This window comes from Nelumbo nucifera, chromosome 1 (assembly GCF_055504915.1).
Source record: "Nelumbo nucifera cultivar China Antique chromosome 1, China Antique-T2T, whole genome shotgun sequence".
Lineage (NCBI taxonomy): Eukaryota > Viridiplantae > Streptophyta > Magnoliopsida > Proteales > Nelumbonaceae > Nelumbo > Nelumbo nucifera.
Window position 1 is genome coordinate 145,658,310 of NC_142649.1, and position 12,313 is coordinate 145,670,622.

Sequence of the window (12,313 nt, forward strand, 5' to 3'; positions counted from 1 at the left end):
GCTGGATGTGAAGAATGCCTTCCTAAATGGTGATCTTCATGAAGAGGTATTCATGGAACCTCCACCAGGCTATGATGTTGGAAAGAAGGTGTGTAAATTAAGGAAAGCATTATATGGTTTGAAACAGTCTCCTCGGGCATGGTTCGAGAGACTTTGTATGGCCATGAAGAAAGTGGGGTACACTCAGAGCAGTGCAGATCATACATTATTTACAAGGAGACAGGATGACAAACTTACGACACTCATTGTTTATGTGGATGATATGGTGATTACCGGAAATGACTTGGAAGAGATGAAGAGGCTGAAGGAGTTCTTAGCTTTAGAATTTGAGATCAAAGACCTGGGAAATCTGAGATATTTTCTTGGGATTGAAGTTGCTAGATCAAGAGAAAGAATCTACATATGTCAGCAGAAATATGTGCTAGATCTCCTAGAGGAAACAAGCATGATGGGTGCAGGCCAACAAACACTCTAATAGAACCGAACCATGGACTACAAGAATCAATGGGTGAGGAATACTGTGATAAAGAGAGGTACCAAAAATTGGTAGGAAAGCTGATATACTTATCCCTTACTCGGCTGGACATTGCCTATGCAGTGCATGTTGTCAGTTAATTCATGCACTCACCAAAGATCCCTCATATGAGAGCAGTGGAAAGAATTCTCGGGTACTTGAAGACTTGCCTAGGGAAAGGAATTCTATTTAGGAAAAACAACAAACTTGAAATTGAAGCCTACACTGATGCAGATTGGGCTGGGTCTGTTGGAGACAGAAAATCAACCTCAGGTTACTGTACATTCTTGGGAGGAAACCTGGTCACATGACGCAGTAAGAAGCAGAATGTAGTGGCTAGATCAAGTGCAGAAGCAGAATACCGAGCTATGGCACACAGGGTTGCTGAACTCTTATGGCTCAGAACTCTTCTTAATGAGCTTGGTATTAAGGCTGAGGGTCCTCTCAGGCTGTATTGTGATAATAAAACTGGTATCAACATTGCCAACAATCCCGTGCAGCATGTTTGAAATTGATCGACACTTTGTCAGAGAGAGAATTGTCTCGGGAGAACTCTATGTGCCTTATACTCCATCAGAGATGCAAATTGTAGATATATTGACTAAAGGGCTGGCAGCAACAAAGTTCAGGGACATACTTGGCAAGCTAAACATGATTGATATCCATGCTTAGCTTGAGGGGGAGTGTTAGAATGTTAGAATGAAGTCTCTTTGTATGAGTGTTCGGCTGATAAGAGTTCTTATTAGCCCATACTTAAATTTAAGTTATCCTGTAACTAGGCCTGTGTTAATGAGCCTAAGCCTATTTAATGTTTTAAGTTAACTGGGTGTCCCATCACTAATCAGGGGCATTCCAGTAATTACTTGTATCATTGTACTACATTCAAATATAAATAATAGCATGGTCGACTGGGTAGTACAGTTCGACATTCACAGCATATCAGTGGTGTTCTTCTCCTCTCCTCTACTTCAAGTATAGCTCTCAAGCTCACAATGCACAAACTCAAAAAGGATATTGCTGCTATGAACCCACTTCTGGGAGACGATTTGTCTCTATGGATGTCACTTTCTTCGAGGATGTACCCTATTATCCTAGAGGGTTTCTCCTTAGGGGGAGAGTAGTGAGTGTGGGGCTAACTCATCAGAAGTTCCTTTACCTGTTCCATTGAGTGATGAGGAATGTAATGGGGAGGGGTGTCAGAGGTGTTGGGATTTGAGAGTCTATCATAGGCGGTGAAGGCATGTTGATTTCAGTCATCAGTAGTCCAGGACAGCCCCAATTCCTTCTGCGGATCCATATTTAGGTACTATAGTTCCTTTATCAGATCCAAGTTCCACTTAGATACCTTCCACTATTGAGCCCTTACCTCCTTTGGATGACCTTGACCTCCCCATTGCAGTCCGTAAAGGCAAACTGCATTGCACCACATCCACAGCCCATTGCATTTCCTAGTTCTTGTCTTATGATCACCTGTCCCCCTCTTACAGGTCCTTCCTCACATGTATTGCTGATATTCCTATCCCCAGAATAGTGCAGGAGGCCTTGTCAGTTCCTAGTGGAAAGATGCAATGAAGGTCAAAATGGATGCTCTTCTGAGGAATAATACTTGGAAACTAGTTGACCAGCCTAAAGGGAAGAAACCGGTTTGATGTAGATGGGTATTTACTGTGAAACATAATGCTGATGGTTCCATTGAAAGGTATAAGGTTCAGTTAGTTGCAAAGGGATTTACTCAGGCTTATGGTATAGACTACTTAGAGACTTTTGCTCTAGTAGCAAGATGACCACTATTAAAGTTTTATTGTCCCTTGTAGCCAGTTACTCTTGGCCCTTGTTCCTGATGGATGTTAAAAATGTCTTCCTCAATGGAGACTTGCAGGAAGAAGTCTACATGCAGTTGCCTCCTAGATTTTATGATGCAGAAACGGGAATGAAGGTTTTCCGGTTGAAGAAAGCCTTGTATGGACTCAAACAGTCCCCCAGAGGTTGGTTTGATAGATTCAGACAAGCCCTTGAAAGATTCGGCTATGTATATGCCTAGTCAGACCATACATTGTTCATTAAGAGAGTGAACTCTTCCTTGACCTTGCTTGCTATATATGTGGACGATATTGTAGTGACAGGGAATGATAACGGTGAGATTGAGTCTCTCAAACAACTCCATCAAGAATTCGAGGTGAAAGATCTAGAAGAGCTACGATACTTCTTGGGTATTGAGGTAGCTAGATCTAAACATGGGATTTTTGTTTCTTAAAGAAAGTATGTTCTAGATTTGTTGGAAGAAACTGGAAAGTTAGGTGTTAAGCCTACAGATACACCTATTGAACAGAATCACAAGATCAGTGCAGAGGGTGGAGAGCCACTTAAAGATAAAACTATGTTCCTACGGTTAGTTGGAAAACTCCTCTATCCTTGTCTCACACGACTGGACATCAGTTATGCGGTCAACATTGTTAGTCAGTATATGCACTCTCCTAGGACTACTCAATTACTTGTAGTTGAGAGGATATTAGCATATTTGAAGAGGTGCCCAGGTAGAGGTATTCTATTCAAGAATAATAATCACATGAAGATAAAGGTTTATATAGATGCTGATTGGGCTGGGAGTGTTGATGATAGAAGATCCACCTCTAGATATGCTTTTGTAGGAGGTAACCTGGTCTCCTGGAGGAGTAAGAAGCAGACTGTTGTTTCTCGTTCTAGTGTAGAAGCTGAATACAGGTCCATGGCTAATGGTGTGGCTGAAATCCTATGGTTGAAATCACTATTTGAGGAGTTGGGTATTGCTTATGAGAAGCCCTTAATGCTGTATTGTGATAATCAGGCTGCTATTAATATAGCTCATAATTCGGTACAGCATGACAGAACTAAGCATATTGAAGTAGACCGACATTTTGTCAGAGAAAGGGTTTCATCTCAAGAAGTGTGTCTTTTGTATATCACCTCCAGCATGCAGCTAACAGATCTTCTCACCGAGGCTGTTCCAAGGAAGAAGTTAGAGGTAGATCTATGCAAGTTGGGAATGACAAGTATCTATTCCCAGCTTGAGGGGGAGTGTAGAGAACACTGATGTGGTCTCCACAGTGTTCGTATGGCAGCAATATTTCTATTAGATATGACAGTGTTAGTTGGTAGTTATTTCAGCTTTATTGTTAGTTATTTCTTATTCTATTTGCCATGTAAGCAATAAGGGCAATTCAACCCTTTTACAATTAGCCAATAGTTATATAAATACTAAGAGTGGGTCGGCAGAAATTATGACCTTCCCTCTCTCTTTTCTGAAACTCTCTTTGTGTACCTCTTCTCCTACTCTCTTCTCTTCTTCTTCTCTTCAATTTTGCATCCTTTTTCTTTTTAATTCAAGACTGATTGTAGTCTAGATCGACTACTGTTAGCATATAATTCCCTGAACCCACCCTGGTTTAGGGAAAAAAATCCCCATTTAAGATCGAGGAAAACCCATGCCATTTGACAAGATAGGGTGGGGAGGGGCCCAGGTTCATTGGGGAAAATTTCCATTCCTACTAACGAGCATAAGAACACAGGTTTGAGTTTGAAAACAATCAGTTTGTGTAAAAATTCTTAAGGTCCATACTGAATCCACCTCTCTTGAAGACCATGCGTAGCTAGGACCGGCATCGGGTAATGGCCTTTCCTAGAAAATGTCCATTTTTTGTTCTTTATAGGAGGTTCTGTCACTTTTTAAGTCTTTCAGACATTCGGAGATTTTTGAAGGGATGAGAAATCCATCCCATGGACACCCAAAGATTGCGGACTAAGGGGGCGAATTTCAAAAATTTCTCTCCCTTCAACTGAGAATCGCATTCCCTATTTAGAAAATCACATTTTCAAGGATCATTCTTGAACCATAAACTGAACCAGATCTGAACCAAAAAGAGTAGGAGAGGATTATACTTGATGTGGAGAAACAGTATCTCCCAATGGAGGTGTTCACGCCCAAGGAAGGATCCAAAATCTGCTCCCACTGAAGATGGCGCAATGCAGGATGGAGCCGAATCAGCAATGTTCTTCTCCAAGAACTCTGTCCTTCGCAAGAAACAACAGAATGGCACGTGAGCACAGATTCCTATCAATTCTTCCTCCAAGAACTGATGTCAAGATCAAATCTTGACTTCTCCCACTGATGGAGTTCGAACTGGCAAAACAGGGTGGCAAGAACAGGGAGGCGGCAAGAAGGAATTCGCAGGGTGCAGAATTCTCTCTTCTTGTGATTTCAGCACTGAAGAAAATCTGATTGTGTGTCTTCTAAAGGCTGCCGCCCCCTCCTTCTTTTGTTAACCTAAAAGATCAGCTCCTAATCCAATTAAGAGCTGCCTATCCAAATCATATTTGGATAAGACCCCTTTTAGGTGATAGGGATAAACCCTTATCTTATCTGCAGATTAGATTAGCTATCTCCTAATCTCATTAGGAGGTTTCTAGATCTGAATCACATTCAGATCTGGACTCTATGACTGGATAGGGTCAAGACCCTATCCTATCTGCTAATCCATCTCAGAATTCGCCCCTTTATTAATTAATAAAATAGCTCAATTCGAAATGGGCTTTAGGCCCATTAAGCTTATGTGCTCACTTAACCTTCCTAACTGCTGCCCAGTTGGGCTTCCTTGTATGGCGTGGGACCCAAGCATTGATCTACACATCAGCCACATGGGTTCGGCTCAGCCTTTGTTACAAGGCCTGGCCGAATACACTGTTATGGACAGTGGACCCCTTGAAACACATCAAATGGGTTCTATGGGCCCAACACTTACCCTAAGTGGTCCTTGGGCCAAGCCACCTTGTAACACCCAGGGACTGTGGGCAGATGCAAGATTAGCCCATCAGGTATTATCCTCAATGGTCTTACACTTAACCTCTCAGCCCATAATGATCATACACTGCCCGACAAGAGAGGACCTCTCCCTCGACTGCAAGGAACAGTGTTGCACTCTTTACTTATATGGATCCTGGGAATTAAAACCTTCTTGCAAACATTTTAGAAACCATAATATATATACTTTTATATCTCATATAAAATATACTTTGCAAAACAAATCTCACCGCTTGAAATCGGATGTCGGCAGTCTTGGTTTCCATCAGTGAGAGTGCATCCCCGATCATTACCTTTGTCCGACAAAGGGGCTGATCCTGTCACTATGATCACCCACTCAGATGAATTCTCAGACTGTCCCAACATACCCAGGTTTTGACCCCCGCTAAGGATCTCCCTGAATGGTACATCAAAGACAGCCCAATCCGACACCTAATGTAGTATCATAATCGAGTCTAGGGGTCGGGTGTAACTTTCCAGTTTTGCCCATCAATCTCCAAGGTCCAGGGCAATACTGGAAATCTGGTCCAGTTCAAAGATTCAATTAATCCTACACTGTATGTGCCTAGGGTCTCACCCTGGCAGCTGAGACAGGCCACCCCAACCGACTTGGTGGCACCACAGTGTCAACCTTGTTAGGATAGGTCTCCCCAGACCGATCCACTGGCTGTGAACATTCTAAACTAACACGAGTCTCATTTAGTCTCCAGTTTAAGGGTATTACATAGAAACATACCAAGGGAACATGAATCAAATATGCACTTTTATTCATTTACAATAAACTCATAAAGTACATCATTCTGATTGAAGCTAAGGGCATACAAAACTGTCTAACAATTTTTAGTTCTAAACTTCTAATGAGTGGTTTTACCTTCACAAATTTGTGTCAAAACTACAAGCAAACAAAAGCAGTGTTGTCAGAACCAGACCATTTGGACAAAGACAGGATAGGGCTATGGGCTAAACAGTCTGACCAATGGGCAAGCTAGTGACCCATGACATCATAAATGGATACATATAGAATACATATAAATATATGTAAAATACATCTAATCTTGAAGTGTTGTTTGATGGTGTGAAATAAGAGTAGACAGAGGAAGAAGAAGAATTTGTTGTATTATTCATCAATCTCGTATGTATATATACAAGTTACAAATTCTATGTTAGGAAAGAAGACTAATCAAATTCCTACAAATCTGTCCTACAATCAAGGTAAATCATATCTCCCTAGTATTTACTTCCTATTTTAGTTATACAGTCTGTAACATCATATCTCCCTAGTATTTACTTCCTATTTTAATTATACAGTCTGTAACATCTTCCTATTTTAATTATACAGTCTGTAACACTCCCCCTCAAGCTGGAGCATAGATATTAATCATGCTCAGCTTGTTACAAAGATAATCAGCCCTAACCCCATTAAGAGCCTTCGTGAAGATATCTCCCAGTTGTTCTCCTGTTTTCACATAACCTGTGGAAATCAAACCTTGCTGAATCTTTTCACGAACGAAATGACAATCAATCTCGATATGCTTAGTTCGTTCATGAAAAACATGATTAGATGCAATGTGAAGAGCAGCTTGGTTACCACACCACAACTTGGCTGGTACTGAAGTTTTAAGACCTACTTCAGTCAGAAGCTGATATATCCACATTATTTCACACACAGACTTGGCCACAGCTCTATATTCCGATTCTGCTCTCGAACGTGAGACAACATTCTGCTTTTTGCTTTTCCATGAAACTAGATTCCCTCTAACAAATACACAATAGCCTGAAGTAGACCTTCGATCTTCCTTGGATCCTGCCCAATCAGCATCTGAAAAACATTCAATTCTAGTATGACCATGATTGCCATACAAAATTCCTCGCCCAGGTGCTCCTTTTAAGTGGCACAAAATTTGTTCTACAGCTGTCCAGTGATTAACTGTTGGAGAGGACATGTACTGACTCACCACACTAACTGAATACGCAATAGCTGGACGAGTTACAGTAAGATAATTCAACTTTCCAACCAATCTTCTATATCTCTCAGGATCTTCAAATAATTCACCATCTTTTGTGAGCTGCAAGTTAGGAATCATTGGAGTGCTACATGGCTTAGCTCCCAACTTTCCCATCTCAGACAACAAGTCAAGTACATATTTCCTTTGAGATAAGAATATTCCCTTCTTGCTTCTTGTTACCTCAACACCCAAGAAGTATTTCAACATTCCCAAATCTTTGGTATGAAACTGAGTGTGGAGAAAGGATTCAAGGGATGAAATCCCTGTAGTATCACTCCCTGTAATGACAATATCATCCACATACACAACTAACAAAATGATGCCAGCAGCAGAGTGCTTGAAGAAAACAGAATAATCAGACTTACTTTTCTTCATACCAAAATTCTCGACTGCCTGACTAAACTTTCCAAACCAAGCGCGAGGACTCTGCTTCAACCCGTACAGAGACTAATGAAAATAGCAAACCTTCCCATACTCCCCCTGAACAACAAAGCCAGGCGGTTCCTCCATATAAACTTCTTCTTGAAGATCCCCATGAAGAAAAGCATTCTTGATGTCTAACTGATGAAGGGGCCAATTATAAGTAGCTGCCATAAAAATAAACAACCTGACAGAAGTAAGTTTACCAACAGGAGAAAAGGTATCAGAATAATCCACTCCATAAGTCTGAGCATATCCTTTAGCAACAAGACGGGCTTTTAATCAGGCAATGGACCCATCAGAATTGACTTTAACTGTAAACACCCATTTACACCCAATAGCCTTCTTATTTGCAGGTAAATTTACCAAGGTCCAAGTACCATTATCCTCTAAAGCATTCATCTCCTCAATCATAGCATTACGCCATCCAGGGTGAGAAAGGGCTTCTTTAACAGTCTTAGGAACAAAGATAGAATCAAGAGATGCAATAAAAGAACAAGAAGAGGACGACAAATGATTATAAGACACAAATGAAGATACTGGATAAGTACACTTACGCTTACCTTTACGAAGAGCAATAGGAAGATCATCATTAGAGACTGGTTCTGATGACGAAGGAACAAGATCAGTTGAGACTGGATCTTCCGACGAAGGAGCTGGTGCAGGACATGGATCTGGAGGGGTTGGTCGCCGAGAATAAACCTGTACTGTAGGTGGCTTAGGCCTGGCAGGAGTAGATTCAATAGGATGTGAACCAGATGATGTGATAGTATAGATTAACAAATCATCATCCTCCCCCTGACTTGAATGAGGAGTAGATGGAAAGAAAGGTGTATCTTCTAGGAAATTAACATCACCTGACACAAGATATCTGTGAAGAGTAGAACAATAACATCTATACCCTTTTTGAACACGAGAATACCCAAGAAAAACACACTTCAAAGATTTTGGATCTAGTTTGGTAACCTGAGGACGAACATCCCGAACAAAGCATGTACACCCAAATACCCTAGGCTCAATAGGAAACAGTGTTTTATTTGGAAACAGAACATGATAAGGAGTCTTATCCTGAAGGACAGATGAAGACATACGGTTAATCAAAAAACATGTGGAAACTGCATCAGCCCAGAAAGGTTTAGGAACCTTCATTTGAAATAACAAAGCTCTTGCCGTTTCAAGTAGGTGTCTATTTTTCCGTTAAGCAACCCCATTTTGAGATGGTGTATCTATACAAGAAGTTTGATGAAGATGAAAGAATGGTAGGATCCATCTAATGGACGCCATAAAGGTTGCGGAATGGGTGGGGCGAATTTCAAAAATTTCCTACCTTCTCCCAACTGGGAATCATATTCCCTGAATTTAGAATACAATATTCAAGGATCTACTTGAACCCTAATCAAATCAGATCTGTACCAAAAGATAAATGGGAGGATTATACCTGATCCAGAGAAGCAGTATCTCCCAAAGTTGGTGTTCACGCCCAAAGAATGCTCCAAGATCTGTCCCTGCTGAAGATGACACAGCTGTGGATGGAACAGAACCAGCAGGGTGCGTCCTACACACTGGATCCTTCACAAGAATCCCCTGGATGTACTAAACACTGAATTCTTACAGTCTTTCTTGCAAGACTGATGTCAAGAACTGGTTTCTTGACTTTCTTTTCTGCAAAGATCAAATCTTGCAACAATGCAGATGGCGGCGGCAGGAGGAGATTTCCAGAAACGAAAAGGCTGAACTGTTTTCTTTTCTGGAGAGAATGAGATCTAATCTCAATTCGCAGGAACCTTTCTTGCTTACCAGAACCTCTTGGATCGAAATCTGATTTCCCTGTCTTGGTTCATTCGAAAATCTCCTCCTTTCTTCTTGATTAAGAAATCTCCTAATTAGGAGTTATCCCAATCCAAATCAGTATTTGGATAGGGGATAATCTTAATCCCTTTCCCAGATAGAGTTAGCTTACTCCTGATCTTATCAGGAGGTTACCAGTAACAGGAGATGTTGACCCAATAACACAAGATGTTGACCCATTTGCTAAAGTAACAGGAGGTTACTCCCAATAACCTCCTGATCTTATCAGGAGGTTACTCCCAATAACACAAGATGTTGACCCATTTGCTAAAGTAACAGGAGAGGTAGATTTATGTGACTGAAAGGTAGAAAACAGACTTGAATTACCTGTCATATGATCTGTAGCTCCAGAATCAATGACCCATTTTGAAGAGGAGGAAACAAGACATGTATTGGGTTTACCTGACTCGACGATGGCAGTAACAAGAGTAGATTGAGATTTCAATGATTCTTGGTACTGAGCAAATTTGGCATATTCATCTGCAGATATCATAACAGACTTCTCAGAAGTATCCGTGGTGGATGCAATATGGGCTGACTGAGTTTTCTTATTCTGCAACTTCCTGCAATCCCGCTTCATATGTCCTAACTTATGACAGTAATGACACATTATCTCTCCTAACTCCTGTCCATGAGTATTAGTATTCCTATCATAGTTACTTGACCTACCACTACCACTCCTGTATTGTTGTCTCCCTGATTCAGATGTATTATTATGGCTGACAAGGGCACTACTAGGCTGAACAGGTGGAGAACATTCTATACGAAGGACCCTACTGAAAGCATCTTGTAGAGAAGAGATCTCTGAACTGGAAAGAATATGAGATTTAGCAGTCTCAAATTCAAAAGGTAGGCCAGCTAAAAAAATCATAACAGCCATCTTTTCTCGCTGAGCTTGTTGAACAGTCACATCAGTACTAAACGGAAGTAACATATTAAGTTCTTCATATGTTTTCTTGAAATCCATGAAATAGCTTGTAAGACATCTATCGCCTTTGTCTGCCCTGTAAAAGGCTTTGCACACATCATAAATGCGGGAAATATTCCCCTTTCTGAAGTACAAGAACTCTAGATAGTTCATTAATTCCATAACAAATCCACAGTGAGTGACTAAACCAGCCACCTCACTTTCAATGGAGTTGCGTATCTGCAAGAACAAACGGGCATCCTCCCTCAACCAAGACTTTCTCGAGTCATCATTAGGAGGGTCATCAGTCAAATGGTTATCCATAGCAATACTCAGCAAATATAGTTGAACAGTTTTACTCCAATCTAGATAATTAGAGCCATTAAGCTTATGCTCAGTTATTTTTGACATCACTAGAATAACATCCGACATAACTACTGATTTCTTGTCTGCCATAATCTCAAAATTCAAATAAACAGAATATTTTGAACACCGAAAATCAACAGAACACACCTGTTGAAAACACCAGAATGGATATGCACGTAACAAAGCACAAATATGTGCTATACAAGACGAGGCGAGCCAAAAGACAACGACTGAAAAAAAATTTCCTGCGACAGATGTGCCTCCATGTGCCGGCGCGTGTGACTATGGCAGAATCTTCAGGCGGTGCGTGAGACACACGCGCAGGGCTGCTGACTGCCGGACTTAGCAGAGACTAGATGCTCTGACTTCTCCAAGGAGGTGACCCGAAACACCTAGGAATTTTCCTCTACCTACTGTTTACTTAAAACAAAAGGGCAGACAGAGACTAGATGCTCTGATACCATGTAAAATAAGAGTAAACAGAGGAAGAAGAAGAATTTGTTGTATTATTCATCAATCTCATATGTATATATACAAGTTACAAATTCTATGTTAGGAAAGAATATATTAGGAAAGAAGACTAATCAAATTCCTACAAATCTGTCCTACAATCAAGGTAAATCATATCTCCCTAGTATTTACTTCCTATTTTAGTTATACAGTCTGTAACATCATATCTCCCTAGTATTTACTTCCTATTTTAATTATACAGTCTGTAACATCTTCCTATTTTAATTATACAGTTTGTAACAGATGGTATTTATTTGTGCCACTACATAAGTAATAGATAGATTCAGATCTTTTTAGTTGCATTTTCATAACAAACAAAAATAGATGTTATCCATATGTAAATGTTGTCTTATATATGAATCAAATTGTTCTTAACAAATGGACTGGCTTGCTGACAGTTAAACTGTCTTGGTTTCTTAAATTTGACTGGTTTGCCAATAACATCCTGATGCAATCTAAGCTAACTAGGTGTTAGAAAAGTATGAAAGTTGGGGTTATTAACATATGGAATGCCTACTGGGACACAGTTCAAATTTGCAGTCCAATCTGAGTCTGACAATATTGGGCAAAAGTTATAATATCATGTTAATGTAGATAATGCAACAATAATGTAGATGAGAGAGATTCACTTCTAACTACCTGGAGAGCAGATACATGAATAAATAGTACTGCAGGAAATATGTGCCTGTCTTCTAAACATGTTAAGGAATTATCCCAGATACCCACTTCCAAAGAAGAAGGTGAATGGGTAATACGAGGCTTTATCACAGTGAAAGCATCCAGACGGAACCCCGCCAGTGGAGGTGAAGCAGGTGATAGATACTGTTCCAAGACTAAATCATTGTCGAATAATCTTTCAGCCTCAACTGGAACCTTCAAAGAAGAATAAAAAACAATCAATCAAGACA

General features: G+C 40.4%; 1 protein-coding gene across 1 annotated transcript in view; it reads right to left on the minus strand.

Annotated features, from left to right (window-relative positions):
• The window catches only part of LOC104588319 (putative phosphoinositide phosphatase SAC9), a 152,243-nt gene that overhangs the window by 22,388 nt on the left and 117,542 nt on the right, over nt 1-12,313 (minus strand). The window contains exon 14 of the mRNA XM_088894594.1: nt 12,045-12,278. Within this exon, the coding sequence (XP_088750720.1) occupies nt 12,045-12,278 (234 nt within the window). The remainder of the gene's footprint in view (nt 1-12,044; nt 12,279-12,313) is intronic.